This window comes from Canis aureus, chromosome 13, assembly GCF_053574225.1.
Source record: "Canis aureus isolate CA01 chromosome 13, VMU_Caureus_v.1.0, whole genome shotgun sequence".
Classification (NCBI taxonomy): Eukaryota; Metazoa; Chordata; class Mammalia; order Carnivora; family Canidae; genus Canis; species Canis aureus.
The window spans coordinates 51,460,092-51,475,131 of NC_135623.1; the positions used below are offsets into that span (position 1 = coordinate 51,460,092).

Sequence of the window (15,040 nt, forward strand, 5' to 3'; positions counted from 1 at the left end):
TTTAAGAGGAAAGTTATTTATCAAAATTAAAAATATAAATACTATGGCCCAGCAGTTCTACTTCTAGGAGCGGATTCTACCAATATAATACAAAGACAAACATCAAGATAAAGGAATACTAATGCTCATGACCAGTTGTTTATAACAGTAAAAAACTAAAAATAACCTTACAGATTCATTCATGGAAGATTAGTTCAATCCATTATGGTACACTTTGTCAATAGACTTGTGCAGATGTTAAAACAGAATAAAGGAAGACTGCATTGAGTTACGGAAAAAAAAAAAAAACAAGGCCCAGACTTTTATATATTATCAGTTGGTGTGAATTTTTAAAAGTATACACATATACATAGGCGCGCGCACACACACACACACACACACAATTATACTGGTATTTTTGTAAATATTTTTCTGGTAGAAAACATGAGAAATTTAACAATGGCATTCCAAAAGAAGATATTGGAGAGGGATACTTTCATTTACTGTTTTATTTTGGTGTGTACCTATAATATATATTTAAAAATGTAATTCTTAAAAACAGATTTATATAAAAGTCTTTAAATTATGGTTCTATCTTTAATTTCTAAAAATCAACTACCCTTCCTGAAAAGACTATTTGAATATTCAATAGTCAGTATGGCAAATAATTCAGTGAAGTTAACATTTCTTCCTTCCATAGCAATGTCTTTTTCTTTAGCAATTTCTCTTTTACAAACAAACCACACTGAGTTTGTTCTGAGCTCTCTTCCCATCTTGTACCTTTACATGCATTAAGTTGGCAAATCCAGCTAATGCTCTTCCATTTGTGCTGCTAGGACCCTGGCTCAGGTATTCATTATCTGTTATCTGGTATTCGTTATACTGTTGTCCTTAGACAACAGTAACAGTTCAAGGAGATGTTGTTCCTGAGTTCTACGTAGCACATACTTCACAGATTCTGCTTTCTAATCCCTACAGCAATCACAGGAGGTTGGTATTAACATCTCTTTTTCCTGGATACCTACAATATGATTACAGCTAAAAAATGGTGCAATTGGGTGGATGAAAAGTAATGTCTCATTGCTTGAAATTAAATTTCTCTAACTCTTAAAAGGTGGAACATATTTTTATTCATTTATTGGCCATTATATTCTCCTGCAGCATTTCCTGTCATATGTTTTGTCCATTTTTTAGCTAGGTGGTTTGTCCTTTATTTATGGATTATAGTAGTTTCTCACGTATTTTTAATCTTTTTGCCTCAACTTTTTTTAAAAAAAATTTCAAGCCTATATCAAAATTGCCAACAATAGTATAACGAACATCTGTATACTCTTGGCCTATATTCACCAATTACCAATTGTTAACATTTTGCCACCTGTCTTTCAACTCTCCACCCCCAAACTCTCTCCCTCTGATAGACTTCACAACATTGGGACACTTCTTATCTCAATACTTTCGCATGTATTTTGTGTCTCTTCATACTTTTTGCTATCCTAGCCCTTCACAGATCCCTTCTCCAGCCTAATTAATTCCCGCAACTTCTTGCATCATCCATTTACTGTTTCCTTTCCCTGGAATATATTTCTGCCATTTTCCATATATCCAAATTTTATCCATTCTTCAAGGCCCAACTCAGATGTCCCTTGAGCCTTGCCTTCTCAATTTTCCTTCTGTTGCCTATGCAATTGCATACCACTTATTGCTTTCTTCTTGGTACCACCGTTTATGTATACATTTATGTATATGCCTCACATCTCTAACAGTCACGAGCACTTAAGGAAAGGAATTGTGTCTGGTAGTAACTTATATTTTCCATGGATCAGAGCAAAGCAATTTGTAAATAGGAGACACTCAATAAGCATCTGCAAAATCACTGAATAAGTGCACATTTTTGAGGAAATCAGAGGGAAATTAATAGTCTATTTCCACCCCTTTCAAGAATTCTTTGTGATTTTCTACAAATCACTAAACTTTAGCAGTGATGATACTCATTATAAAATAATATCTCTTTCTTTTCAAGACCAGGCATTTTATATATGCCGTTCACTGTGTCACTTAATCCCTACAACAGCCTTAGACATCATTACCATATTACAAGAGGAAACAGAAGTGTAGAGAGATCAAGTAACATGTCCATGCAGGTAGAGTATTGGTCCATGATTTTTGTCACATTTATCTTTTTATTATTTATATTGCTCAATTCACCTGTAGTGGGTGTTCAATAAATGTTTGTAAAATGACTTGCTTAAAATCGGGTGTTTGCACCTACTAGAGATATATGAATTCAATAATTGATGCTATTTAGCAAACAAAACAAAACAAAAAACCACCAATACAGATAAATAACTCATACTTGATAGTTAAAGAAAAGTTGATGTTATCTGTTATACACAGAAAGTGACATAATAATCTTTGGAACTCTATAATAGGTTGATTTAGCTTTTAACTTTTTGATTTATCATGAACAACAGCAATAGCTAGAGAGGCACGTGCTTGAAACATATGCAAAATTAAGGGGCTTTTTCTTTGGGGGGTTCTGGTGGTGGGCTAGGTAATATTGGCTCTGCTTTTATAACTGGCGATTCCACCAAAATACCATAGATGGGAATCTGTGACTTCTCTATTTAACATTTTATATTATGTTGGAAAAAGTTCAGGCCAAAAATCTAGTGTCAGGACCCTCTATTATCAAACAGAGGATTTGGCTCCCAACATTCACAGGTCTGAGACTTACTAGGCCAAACACGACTTTCCTGGCTGAACAGGGCTACAGGACTTGAAATAACGGGGCTATAATTTCAGTTGTCTTAAAGTCTGACACTAAAGTAATGGATAGGCTTTGATCTTAAAACAAGAAAAGAAAGTGCATAAACAATTTTTATCAAATTTTGTTTCCCTGAATTATATAGATATTCTCCCAAACTACTATTGTGTTAGTTTTAAACACATTCTCTCTCTCTCTCTCTTTTTTTTTAAGATTTTATTTTTTTAAAGTAATCTCTACACCCAACGTGGGGCTCGAGTTCATAACTCCAAGATCAAAAGTTGCATGCTCTACCACCTGAGCCAGCCAGGTGCTCCTTAAACATATACTCTTAATGAAATCTATTAACTCATCTGAAAACAGTAAGCAGTGCCAAAACAAGTAGTAGACCAACACTCTCAGAGAGAACTCCAGTTTCCTTGATCCAGTCTCAGTGTCTCTGTGGCCAAGGTCAGAGGATCAATTTCTAATATAACAGTAGGAGAAAGGAGGTAACTGTTTTATAGATATGAATTCCAGATTTGGAATTAGGAGGACTAGGAGGCAGGCCTCCTGGTTATGAGACTGAGCCAATCACCTACCCAGCCTCTATGAGCCTCAGAGTCCTCAGCTATAAAATGCAGATGACCATTCCATCCCCCACAGGGCAACTGTTAGGATTTGTGACATAATGGATGTAAAAGCACTTAGCAATTACCTAGCTTTATAAATGCTCAATAAATGTTAATAAATGCAACCTATGGGGACTCCTGGGTGGCTCAGCAGTTGAGTGTCTGCTTTTGGCTCAGGTCGTGATCCCAAAGTCCCAGGATCAAGTCCTGCCTCAGGCTCCCTGCATGGAGCCTGATTCTCCTTCTGCCTATGTCTCTGCCCCCCACCCCGTGTCTCATGAATAAATACATAAATCTAAAAAAAAACAAACAATGCAACCTATGGGGTCTCAAATCACATTTCTTAGGGATTATGATAACCAAAAGTATAATAGTATATGACACCATTAAAGTGTTTGAATTTTAATCTTTTAATGGTAAAATTTGTTGAAGACATTCTAGGTTCTGCTACTTGAAGGACTAATTTTACTCATATTTTATACCTTATCCAGAAAAATCAACCAACAAATGTTTGTGTTCACTGAATCAGTAAATGATTAAAGAAAACAGGTTTTTGGGTTATAAGCATACCTGCTCATAAGAAATTGTACTGGAATCAACAACAGGCAATCATGTTTTATGATTCCAATTACTGATAGCATTACTCATGCTAACAGTTACTAAGGGCTTAAAGTTTGCTAGGCATTAGGATGCTGTGGCAAAAGGATTCAGAATATGTAAAAGAGAGTTAATTAAGTCAGATCTAGGATTCTGACTAGATCACTAGTCTTGGAGAAGCCAAGAAAACATGAACCTTTTTCCCTTCTACTTTATCAGTTAGATAACTTGTAAGTTATTTAAATTTACTGAGTTTAAATGTGCTTGCACTGCAAATATTTTTGCTTTTAATTGTAACCTCAGATTTAGCAGACATAAAGACAAAAATTCAAAATGCAAAAAATGAAAATAAATGGTGGTAAATATAGAGACTATAAAAAAAGGGGACTTTGGGACAAACTAATTCTCAGAGCAACTTGGAAAGAAACAAGCAAATCTGGATCCATTTTCTTTAAAGAGAAGAATACTGAAGCTATAAAGAAGTGTTATCATCCTGCTAGTTTGCTGATGTGCTGTTTGACTGAAATTTCTGTTTACAAAGAAGTACTATAATATGTCATCTTCACTTATAAAAAAAATTTCTGCTTTACTCAAAAAAAGGACGTATAGACCATATAAACTCATGCCCTCAGTACAATGAATGGTATTTATCTCTATTTTTTAATCTTTATTACGATTCTCATATACAAATACATATAAAGTAGAGCAGACCTTTTAAATATTGGTCCCTCAAACTTGAACATTGCAAATGTGTGAAGAGGAAAACAATGTCAAGTACCCATTTGTGACTGTGCAAATCAGTGTCTCCAAGAAGAGTAGTCTGGATTTGGGGTTATTCTTGTTACCAAAAAGAAAAGCAGTCTGTGTCTGTGTGACCAAGAAAAAAAAAAAGCGTAAAAACACTGCTAAAAGCAAACAGAATTCTTGAACTCTGTGACCTATTTTGAATTGAAAAATAAAGTCTACCTTAGCCCCTCAGTCACAGTCCACTCAAATATTTGGGGCTGTGGAACTGTATTTCATTAAGTAGCTGGGCAGTTAGAGACTGAGCCACACGAAAGGCACATAAAGTCCTCTTCTAAGAGTCAATACATCTTCTGTAAGGTCCCCAACCATCCCTAACTCTGACAATCAGTAATTGTCATTAAAAGCTCTCAGTATGTGAAGTAAGTGTAATTAGAGCATCTTGCCCTCACAGGGTGTACAGTACCGAGAAGGCTGGAAGGGTTCATAAATTAGTGCCAATTCACACTCCCTCTATCTACCATGCAATCTGCTGCAAGGGAGAAAAAATTGTATTTATACACATTAAGACAAAAGCCCACTGGCCCCGACAAAATTAACCTAAACACTAACTGTGGTTATTTGAGGGTCTCCCCATTTCATTATGTGTCTCAGATATAAAAGAGATAAAGTTTGCTGCCATCAATAACACTGAACATATCTGCTGATTCTCACAGATTCGGAGACATTAATAATTCAAAATCTTGTGGGAATTTTGTCGTGGTGGAGATACGACTTGTCTGCAAAGAGAGCTCAGGGGATGCTCAGTATGATCTATTCTTCTATATATGCATAACTGCTGCATTCATCACAACAGAGAAGAATACAGGATTCTCTTGTAACTCTGCAATTGAAATTTTTGAATACATATTATAAAGGTCTTATGTATAACATAATAATTCCCAATCAAACATGAAAAGTAATGATCATGATAGGTCATTATACCTTATAGATTAAAAGGACTAGTAGATACATTTTCTCTTATCTCTTAAACATATATGACATAATTAAAAAAACATTGAGACTGAATGGTGAGATGCAAAAAATAAGAGAGAAAACACGTTGGGCTCTCTCCCTACTGGGAGACAGAGTGTGTGTGTATGTGTATACACAAACATACGTGTGTGTATTTATATGTGTACACATATTTGTACATACACACAGTGCATTCATATATATTTATACATATATGTACATACCCACAAATATACACACTCACATATCTATGATCCCTAGGCTTACTTAAAAACTAGAAATTGACAATGTCAGTTACATCACTGACTGTGTTCTGGGACCAACACCTAAGAAGATGATGCTGGCAAAAAATATCCACCAATATTATTCCCCAAAAGTTCCCTTTAGAGACCAACCAGACCCTTAATTCTTGATAAAAGACTTTGAACCACTCTCAATATTAAGGCTAGAACAATCTTTCTAAAACTCAAATCTAATCATGTCATTTCCCTGAGGAAATTCTTCCTATTGCCCTTAGAATAAAGCCCTAAATCCTCTTTAACAAGGCCCAGGAGACCTTATGTGAACTAGCTACCCCAGCCTACCTCTGCTTCATTTCAAGCCATTTTCCACTTCATTTTCTGAGCTCCAGGCACAATGGCCTTCTTTCAGTTCTTTGAAAACATCATAGGGAATCCTGCCTCAGGGCCTTTGAACATGGTGCTTTCTCCATAATGTTCTCCATTTAACAAATTCTTACTATCGTTCAGATCAAAGCATAAAAGTCAATTGCCCAGAGAAGGGTTCCCCCCATCGTTTCCTTCTAAAGCCTAATAGGCAATAATTACTAAATGTACCCAACTTTTTACGTGCATTTTTTTCATTTAGTCTCACAACAACCCCATGAAGTTAGCATTATTATCTCCATTTACACAAGAGAAAATGGATCCCAGAAAGATTAAGAAATACATGGAAGATCATGTAGCTTATAAATGAGGGAAGAGGAATTCACCGAGATGGTCCCCCCAATACATTCTCTCTTCACATGTAAATTCTTTGGTTAACACTTACCATAATATAATCAGTTGCTTAATGTTTGCTTCCCACATTAGAATGTAACCTCTATAAATGCAGAAAGGGTATCTACCTTGTTCACTAAGATATTATTGTGCTGATGCTGGGAACACAGAGGTCCACAAATATCTCTTGTTGAATGAGTGTGTGATACACTGAGTCATTTCGAGCACAATGTAAAGAAAGGCTAATTAATAATGCTCAACACAAGTCATTACCTACCTAATTCCAGTACTAAATTTGGAAACCTGAAATAGACATGAATTATTATTAAATACTATATGCTGTCTAATGAAATTCATAGTAAATATAATCCAAATAGGAAATGTATGTGGTGTGTCTTTAGAGAAAGGAAATCCTGTGTGCATATCTAACACTTGTACTGGAACCTACCAGTAAAAGCAATTGCTCAGAGCACTTTCTGAAAATTCAGTTCTCTATAGATTTCAGAGTAGGCTTGATAGCTCTTAATACCAATTTCAAAGTATAAATACATTTAAAATCACAATGAAAAATTACAGATAACTACAGTAAGATTGTTTCAAAGACTCATAGAGGATCTATCTCAATTAATACAGCTAATCCTTGCATCTAAACAGTCAGTATTACTCCGTACTATATTGAGAAATCTGATCAGAATGATTGTACGTTTTCCTGAACTTAATACATAAGGTCAATTCTACTGACTCTGCGGACTAGTCAAGGTCAGCTCTAGATTTCAAATTTTCATAATTCATGGTTATAACATGAATGAAAGTCTGATTTAAGTATTTATTTCAACATCCTACCTCATTAAATTTTTTATTTACCAGTGTTGCAACTGATGAACAAAATAAATAGGTCTTGTTTTATATTCTTCTTTTCTACCTTTCTGTAATAAAGTGGTTAATGAACACTGACATAGCCAAAGATATGAGGTAGCTTGCTATAAGAAAAATTTTCAAGGAGCACAAATACTATACTTTAAATCATAAGTCATAAAGGCCAATTATACTAGATGAGCAATTACAAGTACATGAAGACAAAAGTCTGTAACTTTATCTTTAGCAATATACCTATTTAGAAAGCCTACAGAGCTCACCATGTACACACAAGAAATATGAACAAATGAAAATATGGAGGACCTCCATAAGATTCAAAGACATCATCCTTATAAGTCCCTTTTCTTATCCATAGGACCACATTCCTCCATATTCTTACTGGTAAGAATAAAATGAATAATCTATATTTTTCGAAAGCCAAGCTATATGCTTTATTAGATATACATAAACTTTGTTCAGCTATCAGAAATGTTTAAAGGGAATAACTGTTCTCTGTCAACAGTTCTACTTCTTCTATGAAGCCTTGCCTGATCATTTCTATGTTCCCCCTAAATCTGAGCTCTGACTCCTTGTTACCATGTCACTTGTCCCTCAAGTACATCCTTCCCTGTTAAAGCACAGTTTCTACTACCTTATATTTCATATATTTATGTGTACATATCTCTCTTCTTAAAGTAGAAAGAAACTCATTCAGGGTAGGTTTTTCATCTGATTAAATTTTATACCTCCTTCCCTGCAATAGCATTTGTCATAATGGATGCACATAAGAGATAGAACAATTCACTTCACAAATAAATGAACATGGCTTTCTGTGAGAGATATGGAGTCAGCTGCCAATATATATTTGCTCCCAACAATACTAACATCAGATATGCTCTCTAGTGCTAACATGCAATAGCTTAAGTGAAAAACCAAAAATAACAAGTGCATGTACATTGCACAGCACAAATATCTTACTATAGTAAGGTTTCTACTTTGGTTATTCAATATTTCAATGTATTTTCTATCAACTGAAATCTCCCTTATCCTGTACTTGTAGATAATTATATAGGTCATTCATTCTTCTTTGCTCAATTTGGACTTTATAGAACTTAACATTCATAATAATCAATAAGAAATCCTTACAAAAGTAAGCTGCTTTGGCCATAGAATTCAAGCTACTGGTCATCCCTCTCTTTGCTACGCATCATGCAATTGTTCTCATTATAGGTCAACCTACAAAGTTTTTTTTTTTTTCTCACATATTTCCAATTTTTTTTTTTTCACATACTTCCAATATTATTCCTTCTTCCCTTTGGCCCAGATCTACTATTCAACATGTCGCATAATCCCGTCTATCTGAAGAGAATCGATAAGGTAATGTGGGTGCAATATCATTGGATATTTTCTTCCCCTCCTTAATCATACTGATTAGTTCAATTCTTTGACCAAAAGAGGGATCATTATGTTAATTTTTAAATGAGGAGATAACGAATTAAACCAAAGTAACTCAAAAGGTTTAGAATATTAAAAGAAACAAAGATACTGGGAGAAAAGCTGATTTCAATGGAAGGAACATATTTAAATAAAAATTTTCCCTCCAGTGATGGACATTTTACCAAAAGCTTTAAATAAAATGCATTATTTCATGCATTATGGTATGAAAGTCAAAAGCTCATGAAAGTAGAAAAAGTTGCTAGTTTCAGATTACATTACTCTAAATAAAGAAGGAATTGTTGCTGACATCATCTTAAATATATTGCAATATTGACATGTTTTTGAAGGAATTATAGTTGTGTGGCACAAGCCAAAATCAAATTTAGTTCAATCAAATGCAGCATATTTTTAAAAAATAAAAACATATTAGGGATACAAATATATGAAAAGGCCTCTATCAACCTTGTTCTTTATGTGCCAAATTTTTAAATCCCTACTTATTTGCAAGCAAAAAACATATACATTGGTGAAATTTTGGGGTTATATATTCATAAAAAGAGTAATTTCACACACACACAAATTCCTGACCATTGCTTCTCAAAAGTTCACTGAAAAAAGGCAGGGAGGGACCTGTTCCTTTAGAATTCAGTACTGAATGTTTAAACCCATACAAGGAAAACTCACCAAGATTTAAACATAAATAACAAAGGAAAAATGAGAAAAAGAAATAAGAGAATTAAGTCAAACATTGTGTAAACTGAATTCAGACTCTAGGATTTTACAGAGCATTAATCTAATATATGTCAAATTAGATTTTCAAATTCCATAATATTTGATTTCTTTCCTAAAACGGATTTACTCTTAATCCCAGAAGTTTTTCTTTCAAAGATAAACTACAATTCTAAGTGAGATTTCTATTCAACTAGGAGATCTAGTGTTGATTTTTTAAGTATTTATGAATCACATTTATGATTTTACCCTCCCTAAACATTACTTTTGACTTTAATACAGTTTAGACTCATGTAAGAACTCAAAGATGGTTTAATGTGGATTAAATAATACTCATTTAAAAATAGGACCACTCGTATACTATTTGTCAACTAAAATAATGTCAGAAAAGTTTTTAGGCTTCTGAGAATTTTTTCCAACTTCAACTACAAAGCAACACAGAAGTCATCCAGGAATTCAGTGTAAGACAGATCCGCTTTTGAAACACAATCCCAAAACTATATACAATTGACCACAGGTCATTTTTCTGTCTTTGCTGTGGGACTATAACCTTTAGAGAAAACACCATGACTATGTTCCAGTCTTCAGTGCTAAAGAATCTGCATGGCAGATTCAGCCTACGATTTTTAGCAATTGGACAGCTTGACCATTCCTTCACACCCTGCTTAATGGAGCTTCTCATTAATATCACTTGTGAACTAGAAGTCACAAAATTAGATCATTCAACAGGAGTCCTTCAGTATGGCCTGTTCACTCATCCAAAAATGGTGTTGAAATATAAGTCTGTCGGTTTGCTCAAAAGCAAATAAAAGACTGCAGCAGGGCATGGATGTATGCAGTCCTTGTATAGTGAGTAGATCTGGGGTGGCATCAAAACAGGACAGCAGTGAAAACACCTTTAAGAATTCTCTGAAGTATAATTTAACAATACAAAATAAAAGGGGAAACTAAAGATGAAAGAAAAACTGGATAAAGCAATAACAAAAGAAGTTGTTTGTTTTGGGCAGAGACTCTGAGGACCAGGGTTTAAGCAGTTAGCTCTTCAGGCCGTGCAAATGCATATAATGCCACTAGTGTTCAAAGTGTTATTGATAGAGCATTGGTATTTTTGCAACATCACATTGCAGCACACAGTAACTCCTAGGAGTATCTTGAGATTTCTGGAAGCATATGAATATGCGTGTATGTGTGCAAATACCTGGAAATGAGTACATTTTGATATACCCTTCTGATACACCCCCAATTTAAAAAAAAAGATTCTATTCTGTACTGAAAAAAATAGATAAAGCTCTTTATATAAGTCAGTGTCCTATAATTTACTTTGATATTTATTTTGGCAATGAAATAGCATTTAGGATATAAGGAAGACCCATGTGAAAAAAGGTTGTGTGAACCAGACTAACGTCATTTGAGACAAATCTGCCATGATGACTGTTCTGTGACCTGAAAACTTCTTGAGCACAGCTCCTTTCCCTGCTCACTCCCTTTTGTATACTATATCCTTAAGCACATTCTTGGGGTATAATGTCCTTCATCTGCCCTGGAGATATAACTATGACATACCTATTCTTAAAGATTCTCCTCTTGAGTGGTATTCCCAGTATTCCCAGTCTCTAGGGCTATAAAAACATGTCTTAAGGGAGGTGGAATTGTGGAGATCTACTCCTCTGTGGTCACCGAAGTCAGGCTTCTGTCCATGAATCCCCTTAATAAAGCATTTCTCACCAAGCTGGACTTGCTGGCCTTTCTCTTTGGTCTTATGGCTCCTTCGGCATTTGCAGGCCATTTTGCATATACCTTCCTTTCATGGAACGAAAGCAATAGTTACATATACTTATACATGCACATACACACACAATGAATGTGTGGCATCCACTGTAACTTAAATATTTGATTTCTTTCTGTTTAAAGTATAGTAAGAGGAAAAGTATCAAAAAGATTCTTTATCACAAAAGAAGTCAAAGAAGACAAATTAAGATCAAGAAATTCAGAAACTCCAAAGGAGAATCTATACAAAATTACACTATTTGTAACAACAGTGGAACATCTATTAAAAGAAAACTAGACAAGCCTTAGACCAGTGATCAGGAAGCCCTTTAATTTAATATAATAAGAAACAGCTTTATGGACCACAGCATGTTAGAATTACTCTTCTTCAGAAAAGGATCTCTGGGTGATGTCAAAAGACAAGAAGGATAAAGTATGGCTTTGTGAAGCCTGTTTAGAGATGGGAACATAGAGACGTTCATTCTGAAGAAAGAGAAAAGAGAGAGAAAAAATGGCCAAAGTAGAAAAAGTGAAACCTTGCATGTGAATATGTATCATGCACCACTAATTTGTAAGACTCACAAAACCCAAGGCTTTTTGTTCTATCTTGAGTTCTGCCTGGAAAATGATTAATTTATTCTACAGCTATCTAGACTGGCACAGACTGGTGTCAGGTACTACATAAACAGCAGGGATATTAGAGGACAGGCAAGGTCCCTCCTCTCTTAGAGCTTACACTCTAGTGAAGATTGACACACAATGCATAAATGAATGAGGTAATTTTGATAATAATAATGGCTTTGAAGAAGCAAAAATTGATGTTTTACAAAATACTGGGGAGGTACTTATTGAAGGCCACTGAAAAGGGGCAACTTCAGCTGACACCTGAATGACAAGAAGGAGCCAATCCAGTGAAAACCAGAAGAATGTTCCAGACAGAGGGGGATGGCTAGTGCAAAGGCTCTGAGGTAAAAACAGCCTTCGTGTGTTTGAGGAGAGAAACTTTGTTGTGCTGGAGTGTGCTGAGTCTGTAGAGTGGTATTACGTAGGGCCAAGGAGTAAGGCAGGGCTAGCTAATAGGACCTTATTGGTTGGGTTAATGAGTCAATAAATCTTCTCCTAAGGGCAGCAGAAGACACCAGAGGTTTTAAAACTAGGGAAGAGTTGGGAGAGAGTATGGTAATACAATGTGAAGTTTATATTCTAAAAAGATTACTTCAGCTGATGAGTGAAGTCAGAATTTTAGGGAGATCAGAGTAGAAAGAGGTGAGATTGATTAGGGAATAATTACAAGGTAAGAGGCAGGAGTTGCTGGCATCTGGTGTTTAAATAGAGACAGTGAAGATGAACAGAAGTTGATGAACTCAAGATATATTTTGAAGGCAGATCCAGTAGGATTTACTGATAGGTTAGATATGGGAAGAGGGAGATGATGGAAAGAAATCCAGGAAGTCTTATATTCAAATAAAGAGTAGAGCCATTTACCGAAATGAGAAAAACTGAGGGAGAAGCAATCTAAGGATGGGAAGGGAGATCAAGAATTCTATTTTGCATATGATAAACTTGAGATTTTTATTAGATATCCAAGATGAGATATCAAATAGGCCTTTTGATATATATGAATCTGGCATTTGGTGAAGAAGTTATACCTGAAGATATCAATTTGGTAGCAGATGCATTTTGATGTTACAGAAAACCATGGTATTGGAGGCTCCTGGATGGCTCAGTCAGTTGAGCATCCAACTCTTGATCTTGGCTCAGGTTGTGATGTCAGGGTCATGAGATAGAGCCCTGTGTTAGGGTCCACATTGAGTGTGGAGTCTGCTTGAGATTCTCTCCCTCGCTCTCTCTGCCTTACCTCCCCCCACAAACAAAACAAAACCACCATAGAATTGGACAAACTTTCCTAGGGAGTTACTGTAAGCAAGAGAAAAGACCAGGACGCATAACCAAGTGCTGAGACACTCTAACATTTAAAAGTTAAGCAGAGAAAAGAACCCACATAGGAAACTGAGAAGACATGGTCAGCAAAGTAGATAGAATCCCAAGAGAGGGAGGTATCATGGAAATGAAGAGGAAAGTATGTTTCAAAAAGGGAGTGATCAATTGTGCCTACTACTCCCAAGTGTTTAAGCAAGAAAAGAACAGAGAAACCACCACTGACTTTGTACAGATGGAAATGACTGGTAACCTTGATAAGAGCTGAGTTAAGTTCTTAGCAGAGTGTAAGGGAGACTTGATACGAGTTAACTGAGGAGGTTTAGTGTAGTAAGGAATGAAGACTGGAAAAGTTGTCTAAAATCCCTCAGCAAATATCATCCTCAATGGGGAAAAACTGGGAGCTTTACCCCTACAGTTCGGAACACTATAGGGATATCCACTCTTACCCTATTTATTTAATATAGTGCTGGAAGTAGTAACCACAGCAATCAAACAAAAAGAAGTAAAAGACATTCAAATTAGCCAGGAGGTAGTCAAACTTTCACTATTTGCAGATGACATGATACTATACATAGAAAACCCTGAAGACTCCATCACAAAACTGCTAGAACTGATAAACGAATTCAGTAAAGTCACAGGATACAAAAATCAATGTACAGAAATCTATTTCATTTCTTTACACCAATAACAAAGCAGCAGAAAGAAATTAAGGAATCAATCCCATTTACAATTGCACCAAAAACAATAAGATATCCAGGAATAAACCCCCCAAAGAGATAAAAGACCTATACTCTGAAAACCATAAAACACTGATGAAAGAAACTGAAGATGACACAAAGAAATGGAAAGGCATTCCATGCTCATGGATTGGAAGAATATTGTTAAAATGTCTATACTACCCAAAGCAATTGAAAATTTAACATAATCCCTATCAAAATATCACCAGCATTTTTTCACAGAGCTAGAACAAAACAACCCTAAAATTGGTATGGAGCCACAAAAGATCCCAAATAGCCACTGAAACCTTAAAAAAGAAAAGCAAAGCTAGAGGTATCACAATTTCGGACTTCAAGTTATATTATAAGCTGTAATAACCAAAACATTTTGTAACTGGTACAAAAATAGACACATAGATCAAGGTGCCAGGGTGGCTCATTAGGCTAAGTTTCTGACTCTTGATTTCAGCTCAGGTTATTATCTTAGGGATTGAACCCCATGTTGGGCTCCATGCTCAGTAAGGAGTCTGCTTGTCCTTTTCCCTCTGCTCTCTCTCTCAAATAAATAAACAAAATCTTTTTTTAAAAATAGACACAAAGATCAACAGAACAGAACAGAAAACGCAAAAATGAACCCAGAACTATATAGTCAATTAAACTTTAACAAAGAAGGAAAGAATATCCAATAGGAAAAAGTCTCTCCAACAAAGGGTGTTGGGAAAATTGGATAGTCACATGCAGAGGAATGCCACTGGACCACTTTCTTACACCATACACAAAAATAAATTCAAAATGGATTAAAGACCTAAATGTGAGACCTGAAATCATAAAATTCCTAGAAGAGAACACAGGCAGCAACTTCTTTGATGACCTTGGCCATAGCAACTT

At 35.4% G+C, this 15,040-nt stretch overlaps 1 protein-coding gene across 18 annotated transcripts in view; it reads right to left on the reverse strand.

Moving 5' to 3' along the window:
* The window catches only part of SLC10A7 (solute carrier family 10 member 7), a 243,748-nt gene that overhangs the window by 116,400 nt on the left and 112,308 nt on the right, over positions 1–15,040 (reverse strand). For 2 of the 18 annotated variants that reach the window (XM_077846252.1, XM_077846256.1), the window contains exon 7: positions 11,454–11,529. The exons of 15 other annotated variants lie outside the window; for them this stretch is intronic. In XM_077846252.1, coding sequence (XP_077702378.1) covers positions 11,454–11,529 — 76 coding nt within the window. Of the gene's footprint in view, positions 1–11,453; positions 11,530–15,040 lie in introns of those variants that run through there. One more of the 18 variants, XM_077846258.1, reaches the window with a different exon arrangement.